The 20,737-nt window shown below is 50.3% G+C and overlaps 1 protein-coding gene across 1 annotated transcript; it reads right to left on the bottom strand.

The window, feature by feature from the left end:
* Nucleotides 1-2,000: 2,000 nt before the first annotated feature.
* Ets2 (ETS proto-oncogene 2, transcription factor) lies at nt 2,001-18,356 on the bottom strand. The gene is given in 13 exon segments (XM_046439101.2): nt 2,001-4,224; nt 5,020-5,138; nt 6,723-6,986; nt 7,875-8,099; nt 8,742-8,825; nt 10,156-10,356; nt 10,650-10,772; nt 11,964-12,075; nt 14,321-14,392; nt 17,729-18,108; nt 18,110-18,118; nt 18,121-18,293; nt 18,295-18,356. Coding segments are annotated over 13 exon segments (2,025 nt in total). The 5' UTR covers nt 18,342-18,356; the 3' UTR covers nt 2,001-4,008.
* Nucleotides 18,357-20,737: the final 2,381 nt, after the last annotated feature.

The following is a 20,737-nucleotide window of genomic DNA, read 5'->3' as shown; positions in this document are numbered from 1 at the left end:
CTTACTCCAAGTGAGGAACTTTTCCTACATCATGCAGAATAGTAGGCAATTCCTTTTGTTTTAAGTTTAAAATGCATCCTCTGGTTGTGAAAGGGTAAAATTGGAACCAGGGACATCAGATTCTGACATAGCCAGGCCTAATTTTGCCTACTTCCCTCAAGGTTCACGCCTTTTGTTCTAGATAAGCCTCTTTCCTTTCTAGAATAGTTCTCAAAGTGTGGTACTCAGACTAGCCGGGGGGGGGGGGGCGGGGGGCGGGTCTCCTGAAGGTTGGAACTATTTTTTTTTTGCAGTATCTTTTTTTTAATATGTATTTTTTAGTTGTTGATGAACCTTCATTTTATTCATTTATTTACATGTGGTGCTAAAACGCCAATCCATGCATCACACATGTCAGGCAAGCGTTTTTGCGTTATCTTTACTGGGCTGACTTTGGCATTGACGGTGCAAAGGTTGGGGAGAGTACTGGTGCCTCATGAACTGGGCGGGGGCAGAGGCACTAAACTGGACAAGAGTCATCACATTCTTCAATATCATGTACTTGATGAATTAAATGTGTATATATATATCAGTTCCACTCAAGAATATCTTTGCTGAATCAGTGAAATCTAATTTTACTAACACCACATACCTCTTTTTAATTTTTGTGTAATAAAATGGAAAGCCTGCTGCATAGGGAAGTATGGTAACCATCCCAAGGAAAGGCAGCTGTGTTGAGTTACAAGCTAAACTAACCACTTTATTCATGGGCAGAATTTTTACCTGAAAGAACAAGTGTCAAATTGTATCTATTCAGCCTTGAGTACTGGGTGGATTAATTCTCAAAAATAACTGTACTGAGCCTGTCACTTCAGAGAAAACAATTGAGAGGAAGATTTATTGTCAATGAAAAGATTTGAACTTCCAAATAAAGATGTGAATTCTTGAAAATTTGTTAGTCGTTGTGAGCCTGGTAAGATTGGTGGTGATTAAAGTAACTACTATGATCATCTGATATCGAAATGTGTCAACATTTTGAAGCAATACTTTCCAAATGACCAATATGTATGACGTTACAAAATTACATATGAGTAAAAGATCCATTCCAACGGCAAGACAGACCAATGGAATTCGGTGTGACCACTGGAAAGTTTATTGATATGGTTTCATATTCCAATTGTAATTAAGATTTAAGAAATCGCCATGTGTAATCGTTGGCATCATAGGAAAGAGTATCCACAACTATGGGACATGGCTGTAAGGAAGGCCATATTTTCTTCATATACTCATCAAAATATGACAGAACAAACTAAATGCAGAAATAAGTAGACAGAAATCTATTAAGCCAGACATTAAAGAGATTTGCCAATGTAGAATAATGCCATGATTATTTTAAAAAATTTTCATTTCAGTGAGAAAAACGTGCTGTTTATGCTAATATGTAGTAGATTTTTTCAAAATTAATATCTTAACATTTAACTTCTGAAATGGTAACCTTTGGCAGGGATGTGGTGCTATCCTAAGTGCCATCCTTTGCTGGTTTAAATGAGGTCCTGGCAGCCTGGCAGCCCAGGGTGTGGAGTCCTGGGTACAGGAACGAGTGTCCTGGACCATCTCTGTCCTCTCTGGCTCCTGTCCCCTGTGTCAGAGCTCCAACGAGGGGACCTGGAGCGCCCCGGCCTCAAATTACAGAAGTGCTTATGCCTCAAGTCCTATCCTTAACACAAACATCCTCAGTCTTTTCTCAAAGGCCAGACACCCGAATGATCCCCGTTACGATTGTCTTAGAAGAATTTCTCCCTTGAAGGAGCACTTTTTGGGAACTCCTTCCGGATGGGCTCATTGATTCCTTAAGGCCAGGGATTCTAGGGTTTCTAGGCTTCCTCGAGGGTGAAACCAGGTCAAGAGACGAAGGCCCACCCAAGACAGGAAGGTGCAGGTGCAGACGGGGTCACCAACGCTGGGGCCTCACTCTGGCTCCCGATGCTCGAGTGGAGAAGGCGAGGAATATTATAGAGACATTTACAGAAACCAAATACTTTATTACTTGAGAAAGAAAAAGCCAAATTACAAAACTTTTATACTCAAGATTCATTCATTACCATGCCAAAGGCTTCTCGGGACTTGTTTCCATCACTTGAGGCTGAACCACAAGAAACTGCCACCTCTGCTGGTCAGAACCAGTCTGAAACTGGCCGTTGCTCCTAGCTCAACCTCATTTAAATCAGCCGATGGCTACACTTTCTTTTGGCAGCAAGATGTTCCCAGTCACGTCTGTTTGTATTATAAACAGATGTTCCAGTGACAAACAGGTCCCACTTGAAAAAACATCCTGTGCGTAAATGTCCTGAAAACCATCTCTTCTGAGCATGTTGGCTGGGCTGCCACAGGCTGGCTTTGCGGGCCCCGGCTCGCGGCTCGCGGTCCCGTGATTTCATCAGCCTCACGTGATTTCACTCAGCCTCAGGGATCCACGGTCATGCTGCTAGGAAAGTCCCTCTGACTCTGAAGTCAACGTGGCTGGATCACTTGCAAAGGCCAGGACTACATGGTGGACTATGTGTCCTCAAGTCTTGGCGGGAATCAAAACATTTTCCTCCAATGATCCACTCCAGTGCGTTCTTCTCTGTCTGCGGACCCTCTCGGTGCTTCTGGGTATTCCACGCCCAAGAAAATAATAAAGAAAGAGGAAACGATCTTGCTGAGGACACTGAGCAGAAAGGGAAAGCATACTATCCAGATGGTCCGAGGTACGGCAGGTGACCACCTTGGTGCAGCCATGCGTCACTGTATTCGAGGTTTACAGAAGCCCCTCCCGCCCACCCTGCCCTTCAGCTCTGCACAATACATGACACAGAGCTGAGATAAAAATAAAGCTTTCGTACAAATTACATTTTTTTTTCCAGTGAATTACTTTTGTAGTAAAAATAGCTGCTACATAAATCCCTCCTGGTCTCTGAAAAGGACTCGCATATTTCCAAAAATAGTTTTCTTATTTTAATCACACAGAGTCACTCGGGGCACAGGAAGGAAAAGTTTGGCCAGGAGAGGTGAGCTGTCGGGAAAACACGGTTACACCAAAAAATAAAACACATTTGTGTATAAACGGCTTTAAGGCATGCACAGAAGTGGAAAACATATGCCATTTATCAAGAAAAATACTGCTTTATAGCTTTTGCTTTACAATTCAAGGAAAAAGCAGAGAGGTCCATGTACCCCAGAATAATGACATTAAGTTTCTTATAAAAATCCAAGTGTACAAAGTCCTTGCCAAGACAGTCATCATGGCAAAACCAAAACAAAAAACCAACAATAAGAGGACAAAAACCAGGGATCACCCCTGAGACCTTGTTCCTGTAGGTCTATCAAATGAACATACTCCACACTCACAATGCCTCGGTCTGCCATGGGGGCAGAGAGCGTCTTTGTAAAATGCCGGACGCATGTGCTATTGAAAAAATGGAATAAAATATTGGATGTCTGCATTCTTATCTCAAATACAGTCATATAATTATTTTAAATTACAATATACAATTTCTGTTAAATAGAACTGTTAGAGGATTTTGATAACAATTATAAGATTACAATAATATACACAAACTGTCTTCTGAAATGGCGTGGTCCCTGGCTCCCTCCCTCCCAGCCCTCTCCAACAGAGAGGGTCTCTGCTCCGGTTGCAACAGGCCAAAACACCACTTAAATGTCCGTGTTTCCACACCCGCTTGCTCCCCGGGGAATCCTGAACAGACTCCCTGCCACATGGTCATGCAGAGCCAGGGTGGCCCCTGCGCCTCCATCTCCACCACGTTCATTAAAGTCGCTCCTGCCCAGCTACGGGCCACTCGGCCACCAAGGGCACCCTGCTGAACAGGCAGGATCTGGGATCAAATAAGGCCACTGCTTCTCGGTGACCTTTCTGGACAGGGACAGGTTCAACCTTGCCTTTCCGGGTCTGGGGATCAGCTGGTCAGGCTGGGCTTCCCGCTCACAGTCCCAGGCCCGGGGTGGCTCAGGGTGGTGCCAGAGACCTCAGTCCTCTGTGTCCGGCTGGACGCCCAGGATGGCGTGCAGTTCCTCGGGCGTGAACCCCAGCAGGTTCTGGAGGTCACACACGAAGCGGTACACGTAGCGCTTGCCCGACGTCTTGTGGATGATGTTCTTGTCGTAATAGTAGCGTAGACCTCGGCTCAGCTTCTCGTAGTTCATCTTGGGCTTATTTTTCCTCTTCCCCCACCGGCGGGCCACCTTGGACGGACAGAGATGGAACAGAGTTACATTTGCCAACTCAGAAACAGTGACTAATGGCTCCCCGACTCTGATGCGGGCTCATCCGACAGAGTCTGCCAACCACACAAGGCCCCAAGGGCTCGGTCGTCTTTTAATACATACACAAGGGCCACTTGTCCCTCCTGGGCTGTTTCTCTGTACCTGGGTGAGTGAGGTCCCTGCCTCTGGCTTAGGTCTGTCTTAGCAAAACCTCCTGGGAGCTGAGGGCCCCCACCAGGAGGCCTGACACAGGGAAAGGCTGGGTCACCACCGCCCTGGGTTCTCTCTCTGAGCAGGACTCCCAGCCCAGTGACATGAGTGACATATTCATTCCCTGGTGCTGGTTTCCCAAGGGAACTGGGAGGTGACAGGCTCTACTCCACACTGCCAGAGGCGGAGGGCTCCTCAGTGCTGTCTGAACACATCTGCCTTCGGCAGCAGATGGTCCCAACCCCTAGGGAGGGGCAATCAGGAAGCTCGGTCCCCTCAATGGGCAAATGCGGGTCTCCTAAGGCATTTGGGGACAGGCTTTGTTTGTAGCTTCAGGCTTCTGACTGGACATCAGAGCAAGACCGGGAAGCAAGCCCAGTGGCCATGGACAGAGGCCCCCGAAGGTCACCTTGTGGGTTCATCATCAAAGCGACAGCTCCAGTGGAGCCTCAGTAGTCGGGAGGGGACCCGATGAGCCCTTTCTTGGGCTCAGGGGATGGAGAGGGGAACGTGGCGTGACGAATTAGGTTTAGAGCTTGGGGATTTCCCGGGCCCTGGCCATACCTCATCCGGGTCCGCAAGCTTGAACTCCCAGCCGTCCCCGGTCCAGCTGATGAAGGACTGGCAAGACTTGTCGGAAAGCAGCTCCAGGAGGAACTGCCACAGCTGGATGGGCCCACTTCCTGTGGGGAGAGGGAGGCGGCTCACAATCACAGCATCAGGACACCGTGGGGCAGGATGGCCGAGGGACACAGCTGGCCAGCTGGGCACTGGCATGCAGGCGGGACCCAGTGTGGTGGGGACAGTCTAAACACCTCAACGGGATGAGGCTGGACACCAAAGGGGGCTGTCCCTCTACACCTCCCGCTGTTGGAGAAGAGGCCGCTCTGCCTCACGCTCTTCCCTGGGTTTGCTTTGGGGAAGAAAGTTCAGGGCCACCACGTCTGGCATTCACGGTCCTCACCCTGCTGAGCTGCTCCCCTGGGAGAAGCCTGAGGGCCTATTTCTAGAAACTCCCAGTGGGGCACTGTGGGGGCGGCGGAAGGGACACTTCCTCACAGAAAGGGCATGTCGCCCGTGAAGGTGGGGCCGCTGCTCAGGAGAGGGGTGCTCGGTGGCCTGGGGGTGATCCCCGTGGCCTCACGGCCGGCCTGCGAAGCCAACCTGGCACACAGCAACTCAGCCACCTTCCTTCTCAACTGCAGCTCAGAACCGACAGCCTGTGGGGCCCAAACCTCACGGGCCTGGTCTGAAGGTGCACTGGCAGGCCAGCGCCCCGTCCTGGTCACATGCAGCCGGGGAGGGGGGAAACCTAGACCTTCGGCTCCGAAGCCCACGCTCTCCCACCGAATAGTGATCCCCTTGAAGCACTAAGGACAGTGTTCTGGAGCCAGCGAGCCAAGCTGGGGCGCTGTGTGACCACCCAGAGCTGCCCACCTCTCTGCCCCATCTCAACAGTGGGTTCACACCACACCACGCGAGGCTACCCCCACCACAGACCCCGGGCCCAGTTCCCCACAGAGTGACTAGCGTTACCACCCACATGGAGAACCAGCCCTGCATTTCTCTACCAGGACCTGCACCTCCAGATAGGGGAACTACCGCCGGCCCCCACGCTACACATGGACTTCACATACGGGCTTTTCAGATGACAGAAAAAAACGGATGCCCATGTAGCCTCATTTTAATCTACTGAGTTCGTTTTTTTTTTTTTTTAAGTAGCTCCATATGGTTAAAATCATATACATATATGTACATACGTGTGTGTGTATATATACATTTTGTGTATGTATATATATATTTTTTTAAAGAACACACAAAGCAATGAAAACAAAAAAAAACTTGGTATTTTCGCTCCAGTATTGGATCATCTGTTTCTAAAGTGGCTTTAGTATTTGTTCTCTGCCTAGAATAGCCCTCACCCAAACCTGAAGACTAAGAGCCGATGGTCGTAGAGGCCAGGAAAGGTAAACAGCCCAGGTATCACTGGAGGCCGGTCCGGCCACTCCTCCGGGGCCAGTTTACATTCTTGGAGATCTTGCAGGAGGTGAGTCAGGGCCCAGGACTCAGCGCCTGTCCCCCTCCTCGCCTCCGCCTCCAGGTGGAGGGCGTGGTCACGATCCTCCCAGGGCGAGACCCAGGGGTGTCACCAGCCGGTGTGGACACAGCTGCCTTCACCTGGAGACACCCCGGCCCCCTGGCACGTGGTGGGCAGGCCTGGATGGAGGTGGTGGGCAGGGACGGCCGGAGGCCGGCTCCAGGCTCACCTGTGAAGCCGGCCAGGACGGCGGCAGGTATGACCGGCTTGCCCTGCTCGGCCGGGTCGCTCCTCTCCTGGATGTAGTCCTTGAAGGACATGGTCGGCTTGCTGAGGCAGAGAGACTGGCTGCAGTCGTCCTCGAAGCTCTCGAAGGAAGGAACCCGCTGCACGTCCAGCAGGGAGGACTGGCTGCTCCAGGACCGCAGCAGTGAGTCCGAGCTCTCGAAGCTGTCCGCGCCGGTCTCGGGGGAGTCGTGGTCCTTGGGCTTCCCTGGCAGAGACAGCCCAGCACATGCTCTGAGTCCCCGGGGCATGGGAAGGGTCCAGGGCTACTGGGTCATTGCCACAGGTGGGTCTCGGGCACAACTGTGGCATCACCGCCAGCCACCCCGACTGCAGCCACCCCTCCGCAGGTGCAGGGTCCTTCAGGGCCCCCCGAGTGCTCTCAGACTCAGAGGCCTACTCCTGAAGACAGGCACATCCACAAATCACCATGTATCCACAGGAGAATAAACCAAGTACAGCCTCAAAGACGGAACACTATACAGCACTGAAATGGAAAACTGGCTACAGGCCGGATGGCGCTCACACAAATCAGCAAGACAGACTCAAAGGAAAAAAGCGCTGTATGATTCCATCGAGGAAGAATGGCAAGAAGCAAGTCACAACGACACAACATCAGACTGGTTTCCTCCTGTGGTGAGGATGCCATGACTGAGGGGGTGAGAGGGAACTCCCTGGGGTGCCGGAAACACTCCTATTTCTATCTGAACAGCTGTTACAGGTGGACTTACAGGCACAGATTCCACCTGTGTACAACTGGGATCTGCACAATGTGTGTTACCTCTCCTTAAAAAGAAATCTGTCACATTTTACATCATTCCCATGAAATGCCCCACTGGATGGGGGATTTAGCTCAAGAGTGGGGACCGTCGGGCTCACTTTCAGGAGGCATAGCCCCCTCCAGCCTTGCATGTGAGCTCCCTTCCAGAGTTTCCAGCACATCAGAAGTGCTCTTGTCAGAAAGTCACCGAGCACAGGAGCGTCCTCTGACGTCCTTCTCCAATGGCTGAACCCAGGACACATTTATTAAGAAACCACATGGCTGTCTGAGTACAGCTCCTCCAATCAACGCTCGGCCAAGGACACTTCTGCTTACCAGAGCTGCCGGTGAGCAGATTCAAGTTGGAGCCTGGGAAGTCCTGACCCACAGGACAGTAGTTGACACTGACGGTGTTGAGCTGTGACTTGGGGAACATCTGGAAGTCCTGCTCGGAACTGAGCACGCCGGGAGCCACAGACGAGGGACACGTGCTGTCCAGGAGGCCGCCTTTGGGGTAATTCTGCGTCTGCACTGAGAACGGAGCCTGCTCCACACCGAAACCTGAGCGGAATGAAGGATGGCAGGGCTGTGAGAGTCAGATCACCCCAATGGCCATCCCTGGAGCAAATCCCATGTGGCACTGCACCCTCCAGCCTCCACGTGACCTCCCTCCCACTGAGCAGTGACCAGAGGACCCTGCTTCCACGACAGCCGTTTCAACTCCCAAGTGCTGAACCACTTGAGGGCTGCATGGCTCGCCCTGTGCCCACCGTAGAGGAACAGCCAGCGACGTCAGCTCTCCTCTGTAAACTGCCTGGAACACCCTGACCCACGGGAGACGCTGCAAGCCACTTACATGACTTTAAACTTTCTAGTGGCTGCATTAAACAAGAACGGGGCAGTTATTTTTCCACGTTAATTGACCTAACATATCAATTACCTTTTTAATATGTAATCAGTACAGTATGATCATCGGGGAGATTTTATGTTATCTCATACCAAGACTTATGAACTGGTGTGCATTATAGCCTCGTATATCTCAATGTGGGTCAGCCACATTTATACCACGCATAGCTCAACACACAGGTGTGGCCACCCCAGGGGGACAGTGCAGGTCCAGGATGCCCCATGGAGCTTCTATTAGGGCCTGTCTACCAGGAAGACCCAAGAGCAAGACCTGAAGACAGAATCAAGCAGACTGACCTAAGGTGTTGCTGTTAATCCAGTGAGGAACTGAATTGAGGTGTGAATTTTCTTCATACTGATCTTCTGTCTTTTCTTGGGTTTCTGAAAAATAGATGCAGGAGACATAAGATGGCAAATAGGTAAAAACCACAAGAAAAGTTACTTTCCGAACGCTGTCGCACGGGTGACCCAGAATGACCCAATGCATATGGCACCTCCCGTTCCATCACATCTCATCCCGTGTCTTTATGTGACCTTTGTGTGACAGAGACAGCAATACATTTTCCTAAGAATGTCAGTAAGTTTTCCAAAATTAATGATGCCATTGGCAAAGTCCAACTTGATGGCAAAGCTGGAAAGACCTGAAATATCTTCACTTCCAGGCTCAGGAAACACCTAAACCATTTGGGAAAAACCATCCGTGAGGGGCAGGGAGTGCTGAGGATTAACGAGATGGCTATGGCTCCTGCCTGTGAGGCTCAGGCCCACAGCGACCAGACCTGGAGGTGTGGCCAGGGCACGGCAGGCCCAGTGCAGGGGGCCAGGGGCACTGAGAACTTGAAAGGGTCTACACTCTGCCACACACCTGTCCCACAACACACAGGATCACACGCCTGAGTGACAGCAAAACAGGTCCAACTTGCCAAATAAACAGGGGATCTTTTAAAATAAGATTCCCTGGCCCCAAGACGTCGTAACTAGGAAGAGGTGGCAGGTGAACCCCAGGCTTTTTGAGGTTCTGAGTCTACAGCAGATGTTGAAATTTGATATGTTTAAAATCCATTTAAGTGAAGAATATTTCCCCAAACTCAACACACACACTTTTTTCTTATAATTTTTAACTTAAACAACCCTTATGATTTTTGTTTTTCTTTTTAAACAATGCATTTTACACATTGCTGTTGCTGGTAAGTTCTGAATTGTGACTGTCTCTGTATTGGTGAGGTCTCTGGTGATCAATGGTCAGCTTCTGTGCATTATAGCCTCGTATATCTATACCATCCGTGTATAGGTATGAATCAACCACTTGCTTGTTTAAACACATAACACTCCTCCTCCTAAGAAAGTCCTCTGCTGGATTTCCTTTGGATTTAGGGAATTTACTGGGTGATTCACAGAGCTCATCTCCATGAAGGCTCCCTGGTCTTCAGAGTCGGGAAACCCTTGATGGCGCACCGCCTGTCCACCCAGGCTGCCATGATGGTGGCGTCCAGCACAGCAGCGCTCCCTGACTAAGGCTGCTGCCTGTGGCGTCATCCCCGCTGTATGCCACACACCTCCCCAAGTGGCACGAAGACCTCTGGTCACCTCCCTTAGGGGGTGCCGAGGCAGTGCCCTCTGTGTCATCTGAAACGGGACCCTCAGGTGGAAGAGCACCTGCTGCTCCCAAGCCTCCCCTCCCTGCACAAGGCCATCGGGTCACCGGGGGTACCTTTGATCATCTGCTCCAGATGCTCCCAGAGAATGTCGCCCACAAAGTCAGGGGCCAGCTCCAGGAAACGCTCCTTGCCAAGGTTGCACAGCACCTGGCCGTTCATGCCGAACCTCTGCAGGTTCACGTTCACCAGGCTGAACTCGCTGGTGGCCCACAGGAGCCACTGGCACACCTGCCGCTCGCTCCACAGCCAGGGGTCTGCGAGGAGGGAAGACGTGATGAGGACTCCGGGGACAGAGAGCGGGAAGGGGGGGACTAGGCGACCCTGATGTGTTCTTGCAGACCCACCCAACCCAGGAGATGAGCAAGGCTCTGCCCTGAAAGTCAGCCTGATGGGGGGCCCGGGTGTGCAGCAGACCCTGCAGGAAACACCGGTTCCGGAACTGCATCGCTGCCTCTTCTAACACCCCTAAACCCGGGGTCGAAATGGAGCACCCGCCGTGCCCCTGGCCCTGGACGCCAGGGTCCGCGCTCGGACACACAGCACTTACTCTTTGGAATGCCAAGACGCCGACGCTCCTTCTGGAAGCCACTGAAGGTGGCTGTTAGGGCCTGACTCATCACCGCCTTGCTGCAGGGCGTCAGCAGAGGCAGCTCGCAGCAGCTGGCGGAGTCTAGACGAAAGCAGGGCAGGTGAGGGCCTGGGGCGACACCAGGGGGGACTGACACAGGGACCCAACTTCAGGAAAGAGCAACTCTGATCCCAAACCTGGACACTATTCCTTAAAGGAATGTAATCCTGGGCTGGGGAGGCAGCTCAGTGGGAAAGTGCTCGCCTAGCACACAAGGGGCCCGGGGAACAACAACAACAAAAGTAAAATAGGAACAAAAAATCTCAACGGAAGTTGAGAAATCATTATATGTCTCAGGACTACACTCAAACACACACACAAAAAGTCTAAAATAAAATTTATCCTATTTTGCAAAGCTTTACATGAATAGATGGAATATCATTTAAAATTTTAGAAAAAGGTGAAATGGTATGGTTTTTGGTCAAAAGGCATAAGGGATTTTAAATGCACAGTTGAGAAGTTATGCCCATTAAACCAAGCAGCAGGCAGGAGGCCCGGCATGATCAGGCAGACCTTAGCACCACAAAGGGGGCCAGTCTTCAATTTTAATTGAAAAACAATCTTCTCTAGATGCTTCCAGAAGTTTCAAGAATGATAAATGATAGTCACATGATGTTATGCTAATGCAAGCATATGCTTTCAATTAATTGCCTGGGCTGAATCTTCTAGCACTTTCCTCACATGAGGAAGCAGGGGCTGGAAAGCTTGCAGCCAGTCCCTCCATCATCTGCCATGCTAGTCCTTTAAGAAGAGTAAGCAATGACACCAGAGAACTGCAGAAGAAAGGAATCAGATGGGAACAGATCAACAATAATTTGTTGTCCTGAAAACAGAGCCCCAGTGGGGGTGGGAGTTGGAAATTTAACTAATAATGTGAGCCCAGGCTTAAAAGCCGGTGAATTTCAATGTCTGTTTTCTGAGCGGACCCAGGAGATGAGGAAGTGCTTGCTGGGGCTGGAAACACAGAGCTCCCCTGCAGTTTCCTGACAGAAGCTCAGGGGGTGAGCCCTCTGGTGGGATTCTCCAGATTTAGGTCTCAGGGGGAGAGCACCTGTACCCAGTACTGGAGGAAAAAAGGAACCCGCCTTCTCCCAGTTCTGGTCTTCTACCAGGGTTTTCACACCCAAGTTCAACATAGGAACACTCACTGCTTCTGAACCATCACCCTCTCCATCTACTGAACCACTTAGGGAAATTATGCACCGTTTGTCTCAAGTCTAAGGATGAAATTACCATGAGAAATAGAATCCAAGCCTGTGGGCACTTCTTGGAGTGTTTGCTCTTCATTTAGAGAGGGGAAAACCGCAAATAGGGACCCATCAAAGGTGTCGAAGGCTGGCTGGCGCTGCAGAAACAGATGCAAAAGCAAATGGAAATACAAGAGGAACTTATTTAATTACCCACTTTAAAAGTGGTCCATGGGTGATCTTACTGATGGACCCTGATTAAACCAGCAATTATAAAGCAACACACACAATTAACCACTCAGTACTCAGACTTCCTAGGTCAGAGTGACCCAGTGATTCCATTTTATTCTGGATTATTTAATTAACCTCACAGAATCAGAATGACCAGGAGGTTATTTTCTTGGTCTAATCAATGTAAATTAAGAAATTAAAAAAAATCTAACCATCACATTTTATCTCTGTAATAAAGATATCTTTGGAATATCTTTGGAAGCATTCACTTGAAATGTTTCTCATGAGACAATTTAAATGGAAATAGAGAAGTTGGTACTCCTCTGGTTTCAACAGTTCAGAAAATAATAACATGTGAAAAAGATTCCTTAAGGTTTCATTTTAGAAAAGGTGAAGTGTATTATTAAAAAGAACCACTCACACACCTGTAAGTGGAAGGGTTTCCAAAGGAAATGAGTTTGAAGTTCAACCACCTGCACTTTAGGGGAGAGAGATGCGTCGGGACAGAAAACTCAGTGTGTGTGGAGTGCTGATCTAGCACCTCCAGCACCTTGCGAACACAGTCTTTAATGGAAGACACATTTCTAAGTAATAGATAATGTCTTCATTGTCATTGCCTAACTTGTTGGGGGAAACGTGAAGAAAAGTTCTATTTTTCCAACATATTCTGGAAATTCCATGTTATGTGTAACACAATGACCCATCTGTTGAGTCATCAATAAAAAAATGTGTAACACATTTACAAATAAAATCAGTTGTGCGCTTTTTTTTCCAGAATGCAGAACAATGAATGACGCATTGCAAAAGCAGGCAGGCAGAAGTTGGAAGCCCAGCCTCCTAAAACCCCAAGCCCTAAGAGGTGACGTCTTGACTGCCTGTGACCTGGGAGGAGAAACTCACCAAGCAAGGGCAAAATACTCATCTGCAGTCATAAACGACTTCACAGCAGAGCTAATTTTGGTGAAATGTCCCATAGAGGTTAAAAATTCCCACTAGCATTACCCAAGCCGCTAACAAGTGCTTTTCCGGACTGTAAGTTCTTGTTTTAAAATCAGGAAGCCAAAGAACAAATCAAATCTGCATTTTGTATTTCAACACACAAATTTCAGCAATGACTATTTCTTTTCCGAATCCAGAGACCTCAGATGCATCATCAGATTCTTTTAATTCATAGAAGGATTTTCTTAAGGGTGTTGGTTGCAACTCAATAACCATAATCTCTACACCACTTCTGCCAGAATTAAAACATCCCACCAAACACACATGAAAACTCACTGAAATTTTTTGTTCTTCTTAATGACATGAATACTGTGCCGGCTTCTAGCTTTTGGTACTGTATCACGCAAATAACCTCACTAGTGATTTACAAAGGAAAATACAACATACCAGGGGTAACGTCATCATCTTGCCAGACACAGCTTTCAGGAGGCCAACCTTAAAATCAGTGCTTCTGAAACATGCTTACTATACAAAAACAACCACACCTTGTCACTTACATTTGGAGAAAGCAAATGGGAAGTTACCATTTTGGGCTACGAAACATTCTCCAAAAGGAATCATGATAGAAGAGACATGAAGCATGTTTCTGCAGCGGAGAAGGCTCTTTTATCTTTTGTTTTTTTTGGAGGTGGGGGGTAGTGGGGATTGAACTCACGGGAATTTAACCACTGAGCCACATCCCCTACTTTGTATTTAGGGTCTCACTGAGTTGCTTAACGCTTCATCTTTGCTGAGGCTGGCTTTGAACTTGCCTCAGACGCCCAGCAGCTGGGATTACAGGCATGTGCCACCCAGGCTCTTTCATCTTTAATCTGTTTTCCAGTTTACATAAACAGGCCTGCTTCTCTGCACCAGTGACAACAGGCTCCCTGCGACCTCTGGGGGTGTCACCCCTTCTGATGGAAGCAGCCGCAGCAGCTAATTCTTCTTACCTCTTTCACAGCAGCTCATAAACAGCCTTTTCACCACCCCAGGAAACCCCCCAGTAGATAAAAAGGCAGGACAGGAAGCTCCTCCAACGGTCAGACTGAGAATCACAGGACCTTTTCACATGGAAGGAGCCAGGTCCACTACAGAGGCCTCACTACCCATCTTCTGGGACAAGGCCAATATTTTTTCTCCTAGAGATGGAGGTTTCCGCTTTGTAAAATATTATAATGAAGACTCACTCACCTTGAGTGTCCCTCGAAAACTGTTAGCCACTGGGGCCACCTGGTCCATATTCTTGATTCCAAAATCATTCATCTTGAAAAAGAAAAGGAAATGAAGAGTTAAAGGGGCAACACATGAAGCAGGTTTCCAGGAAGTCCTGGTTGATTCTACAGTGACAGGTAGTTCACACCTGGATTCTTATTTACAAGGCTTTCCTCCCAAGGGTCTCAACAGGAAAGCCTTTTCTCCAGTCAGGTATTTAAATAATAATGCTGACTCCCTACTGAATTCCCTTAGAAATGGTTCTCCAGATTAAGCACCTTTTTGGATGGCTGGCACCTTCATGCTGGAAGGCAGCACTTTCATGCTTTTCAATGACATGGGGGGGCTGGCAGGGCAGTGGGTCACTTCCTGCCTGCGGGGGCATAGTCCCCTCAACCCAGGCAGCTGCAGGAGGGTTGGTGGCCTCATCAAATAAGCTCCCATGGGATCCAGATCTGGAAAAGCAGCCCTAGAAGGAGTCTCAGAAAATTCCCCTTCCTCCCTTCTGCTCTCCAAGATGCCAGGAAGCACAGGCCCAGAAGGGGGGTAAAAGGGAGAGGGTGAGATGAAACCCTTGCTGTCCCAGGATCTTCCTGCTCTGAATACAGAGATTAAACGATTTCTGCAATTTCCACAGTGGGAGTAACCCCAAATAGGGATCAGCCTCACTGGCTCTGATAAGGTGGGCTTACAAGAGATCTGTGCTGACCAACATGGTCAGCACAGATTCAAAGATTTAGGAGAAAAAAGAAAAATGCCTCAATAATTCATACATTTACTGCATGCTTATAGAATATTTTGAATCTATTAGGCAATTGAAATGTAATGCAATCAATGTCATCGGTTGTACTACTTCTAACACAGCAAATAAGGCCACTGAAGGCCATCCCCCACCCTCCCTGCCTCATGGCTACAGTATTGAAGGCCTTCAACCAGCTCCACGGGCACCCCTAATTACCACCCAGGTTTCCTGTGGGTGCTCCCACCTGTTGCAACCGAGAACTTGAACTAAAATACCGTGCTACTGAGAGAACTTACTGGAGGCAGCAACAGCACATTCTCATGGAATTATGTGGGTTCAAGCTTTCTCGTTCTCGCTTTATGGTCAACATTAGGGCTAAAGCAGATGTCTCAACAATGCCGACAGCCAACGCACTCACACACACATGTGCACACATCTCGGCTAAAAAGATAACAGAGGCCGCGAGAAGCGCTGGGGAGGGCTGTTAAGGCTGAAGGAAAGAGGTAAGATCGCAGTAGCCTGCAGAGGCCGAGGAGCACTGCAATGAGCAAGAAGCCCCGTGGGAGCATGGGGAGGGGACTGGCTCAAAAGTGGCCACCCTTGTTGGAGTCTCCACTTGGTGCATGGTGTCAGCAACATTCACTCAGAAGTCAACATTTGCTACTAATGATGGTGGCCATGACGGAACCCACAGTCACCAAGGGATAAGCCCTATGCCGGACAACCCTGTGTCCCCAGTCCTTGAGTCTCTGCATTTCGAGGCAGATGCTCTACCTCCTTCAAGAGAGGCCACTGAGGCCCAGCAACATGAGTCACTGGCCTGGGGCCACACAGCTACTATGGAGGCCTGTAAGGGGCAAGAGTGGGGATCAGAATTCCAGTCGAGGGTGGTCTAAAACCCTGGAATAAGAATGACTATATCTGACAGAGTATACAAATATTATTAGACTAGGCCCTTTTCACTACCCTGGGCCCAGGGAAATGCTCTCTAACTTACAACTCTAGGTCTCTAGGTCAGTCAACGAAACCAGTACACCTGGGCGTGTTCAATCACCCCTCCAGAGCCCCCGACGGCACTTTCTTGTCATGATTTGGTCTACAGACACCTGCTGACTTAACTCTGTGTTTCTAGCTTCTGAGATGGACGGAGAATGGATGTGGAGGGCCACTGAAGAGTTCTGCCAGCGTTTGTGCAGGAGAAAAGGCAGCCAGCCTACCACTCCCACATAGAGAGCGTGATTACCATCTGCAGAATAGGGTTCTTTTGTTGTCCAGCTTTTAATGAGTTTTGTTAAAAAACCATGAAGACTTAAAGTGCTCTACTAAATGGTTTCAGGCAGACACACAACTCATCAAATGTAAGTTCACTTATTCTACTCAACCTGCTTGTTAACTCAGCAGGCAGACCAAGGGGCAACATATAAATCAATTTCAAGTTTACATCTTTTTGGTGCTGTCATTGGCTGCTGCTTCGGAACCAAAAGAAAAATGGGGGTGGGGGAAGAAAGATGGCAGCAGGCTCAGGACTGAAAATGGTTAAATTGTAAAACAAGGAGAATTTGCCTGACAACAGTATCCTTATTGGAACAAGTAGTCACTTATGTAAGATTAGAGGACAGGTTTGTATGTAGGTATATTTGGGGGTGGGGGGAGAACCCTGTGACACTTCTGCTTCTGGCTTTACAAGCCATCAGTTTAGAGAGAGGAATGACTAATCCCAGAAATGAGGGTTTGACTATTTGCCTGCGGGACGCACGGTGTTCACATTTACTGTACTGAGATATTACTCAGAATTTTAATAAAGCTTAACGTGGAGATTGATCTCCGCGATTGGCGGTGGTGTGGGCAGGCGGATAACGCAGAGGCGCTTCCACTGTAGGGAACAAACATAATCGCTTACTGGTGAATTAAAATAAATTACTCCTATCTCCAAAGAGGACTGCTCACTTCTTCACTTTCTAAATAAGTAGTGAGTCAACTACTATTTTAGGCCACCCTGAAACTGAATACAGGCTAATATACCTCCTGCGCTTAAACGAATCTAAAAAACAAGAAATAAAACCACAACCCAAACACACAAGCGAACGCCTTTACCCCTCCATCCAACGCTGCTCCAAGGCCAAGGAAATAAAGGCGGCCCCGCGCCTGCACACCCCACCTCGAGAGTGCCCTGTGCTGGCCTCCTAGGGCGCGGGCCCTGGCGGCCCGGACCTGGTGGAGCAGGTGACTCGTTCCAGGGCAGCCGCAGCCGCCCAGGTGTTTCGGGCGCCCCAGATCCTCGGGGAACGACGCCCCTCCGGCCGATCACCCCAAACCCGGGTCCACCTCGGGCGCGCCCTCCGGTCCCCAACACCCTCGGCCGAAGCCAGGGCGCGTATTGGGCAGGAACCCCTGACAGGCCCGCGTCTCCTTCCAAACACAAAAGCCAGGGGACCGGCTCGGAGACCTCGGGCAGGGCAGCCCCTCTGCGTGGCCGGGCCCCACCACCCCCAGCCACTCGGCCACCGGAAAACAAGCGCGAGTGGAACTCGCACGAGCGACCCTCGATCGCTCCGGACAGCCGCCACCCCCGCCCGCGGCACCCGGGACCTGGCCCTCGGTGCCCGTCCCTGCCCAGCGTGGTGTCCCTCTCCGGCCGCTCTTACCGTGCTGCTGCGGCAGGGCCGGCCGGGCGGCGGCTGTGGCCGGATGGACTGCCGGTGCGCGCCGGGCAGACGAGGCCAGGCGAGGCGAGGCGGGCGCGGGCCGGGCCGGGGGCGACGGGCGGGCGGAGGGGCGCAGGCTCGGCTGGGGCCACTCCGCGCTCGGCGCCGCGGTGGAGGAAGTAAGCGGCCCGGCCCCCTCGCGGCGCGCTCTTCAGGCGCGGGGGGAGGGCAGGGGAGGGGACAGGGGGCGGGGAGGACGACGAGCGCGAGGGGAGGAGGCTGGAGGCTGCGGGGGAGGAGGAGAGAGGCGGCGAGCGTGCCGGCAGGGGCCGCGGAGGGAGGCCGCGGAGGGCGGCTCCTTCCGGCCGGACTCCCCGCCCGCTGTCACTAGGCTGGTCTCTCGCCTGCCGGCCCGGGGCTCGGGGACCCGGGGTCTCGGCCCGAGCGGGCGGCCGTGCGCCCTGGTAGGTCAGGCGAGGAGTGTCGCGGCGGGCCAGTCCCTAGCGCTGACGCCCACGTGCCTTTCGGATTCCGCAGGAACCTGGCGCTGGCGCTGGTGGCGCGATGGCATCGGGGCTTGGGTAGTAAGGCCTCTGCACCGGAGCTGGCCCATCTGAACCTCCCAATGGACTTTGACTTCTGGCCAGTCCATCAGGAAAGGACTAAATAAGGTTATAAATGTGGAGCTGGGCCCTTGGCCGGGGCCCGGGATGTAATGCTGCTACCAGGGAGCCCCTTCCTATGGCCTCCGTGTGAGTGGCGCCCCCTAGAGCTGAGCTGGGCCTTGACCGAGCTTTTCTCTGGGCCCAGGGCTCTAGTGCATCAACCTTGAATCCTTCTAATTCTCCAAGGCACCCTCGCTCCTTCCCACTTTTCACAGGAGCCAACTGAACCTTACAGTAAAAACCTGCCGGGTCATCTAAGTGGGAAGTTCACAAGTGGACCCCGAGTGCATCTGCCTCCCAGACCTATGGTCAAAACCACCAGCCATACCGTGGTCTCCATTTTTACCATAAGGCGCTTGAGTCCATAACTAGAAACCTGTGCATTTCCTATTTAGGCTCAGGTCAGAAGCTCAGTATTTAGCAGGACGTTCAGATTTCCAAGATGCATGTGAAACAGAAACACGCAGCTTACGCAAGACCTTGAAGGACCACCATACTGGGAAGGGCGAGGAAGCACGTAGCTTCTTCAGTACTCAATACAACCGGGTTTCCATGGCAACTCCGGATCGGGGTTATCCCCTAATTGAGGTCCTGTTGTGTTTCTCCAGGTGAAGGTCTCCAGATATTCCAGTTGCATGGAGGGAGGCAGCGCGTCTGCCCTTCTGGAACAGCCAGGACTGAGGGAACCGAGACTTCTTGGAGATTGGGTGGACTCTGATGGCTTCTCAGCAGATATTCAGGCTGAATCAGAGAACACAGAGAGGTCAAGAAGGAGCTCCACAAATGGAATGCAGATCCATAGTGTGTTGCCATGGAGACATGAAGCATATGTTGATTCCGTAAAAATCACTAGCAGAAAATACTGAATCATCTGGGCTGCAGTTGGTTAATAGAGGGTCTTCCCCTTCCCCCACCCCTAGGCTGTCCACCTGGCTTTGCAATGTCTGAGAAGGTTGTCCCAGACAGGCCACCCCTGGAGCTCAGGGCCTGACTGCTTTCCCCCTGACACTGCTCTGGAGCCTGGGAGCCCGCGCTGGCTGCTCAGGGAAGGCTCCCTGACCCAAGACCTCTTTCCTCCTTCAGGGCTGCTACGCCCTGAGGGACAGAAGGGGGTGCTTTGTCTTGCTGGGCATTTTCCAACATGTATGAGCAGAAAGCTTTTAAAGGAAGGAGCCCATGGTTTCAAAGACTTGGGGTCTTTCCTCTGCTTACTAGTCTTGAGCCTCCTCCATAGGATAAGGGCAGATTTTACAGAACCTATGTCGTCATACTGTGGGTAGGCACTGAACAGGATCCAACAGGGAGGGTGGAGCACATGGTCACCAGGGGCTCAAGATGGTATAGCAATTAAGTTTCTTCTCCTCTGAGAGTGTTTTATGAAAAACTTTGAAAAAACTATCCTATACACGGGGGTGGGGGGTGGGGGTGGGCGTGGGCACAGATCTTTCCCTTCTCAGGTCTAGATGTGGGAAACTATCAAAAATGACAGTGGTTGGAAACACAAAGCCAGAGCTGAGAGATTACTGGTGGGCTGCCCAGGGGCTTGCCCTGTTGGCCAAGGTCACCCCCATGAGCCTGCCCCCACCAGGCTCCTGCCTGTCTCCCTGGCCTGGGTGCTACCTGGTGGCCAGTGTACTGGCGCTTGGGCAGTTACATGCTCATGTTAACACGGAGGACCTGGTTCTGGAGCCACATCAGGGCTCCTTACAGTTTTTTTTCCTTCCTATTATTAGTCGGTTTCCTAGTTACTCGGCAGAATTAAAGCCCAGCCTGGCTAATTCTGTGATTATTCATTGACTATTATGGTGCGATTCACAGGGAACATGGGGCTGTAAGGTAAATTAAACCTAATAAAAGTACAGCCCTTGTGCCTGGAGATCAAAAGTCATGGGAGTTAGGAGGTCCAGGAAATTGAAAGCCAAGTAAGCTGATGTGGGAGGGAGACCGAAAGTGAGGCACTTTCAACTCTTCCCTTCAGTGCAGGGGAAGTGCTATACACACCAAATGCCTCGAGAGTGAAATGCAGGTAGGATTTTTTAGAATCTAAACACAATTATGAACAATTATTAACTTCCCAAGTCATCCTTTAAAAAAACAGCACAAATAAGTCTCCTGAGAAGCTCGTCTGTGTTTACCTTGAGATCCAAATCAATGGTCACACATGGTTTGCGGTGGTTTCCAGTTGCAAGTTAAATAGACGTCATTTAGTTGGAGGTGTATGTATCATTTATTCATTCAGCAAACACAGTGTCAGATGCTGAGAGGACAAAGATGAGTAAGGCTTAGTCGCTGCCCTTGAACAAGTAGAAACAGAGTACACGGTATTGTAAAAATCACACACAAA

The sequence above is a fragment of the Marmota monax genome, unplaced genomic scaffold, assembly GCF_021218885.2.
Source record: "Marmota monax isolate L192 unplaced genomic scaffold, Marmota_monax_Labrador192_F-V1.1 WCK01_AAM20220418_F8-fsc00125, whole genome shotgun sequence".
Taxonomy (NCBI): Eukaryota; Metazoa; Chordata; class Mammalia; order Rodentia; family Sciuridae; genus Marmota; species Marmota monax.
The sequence above is the reverse complement of the archived record's forward strand: the minus strand, read 5'-3'. Positions and strand labels throughout refer to the sequence as shown.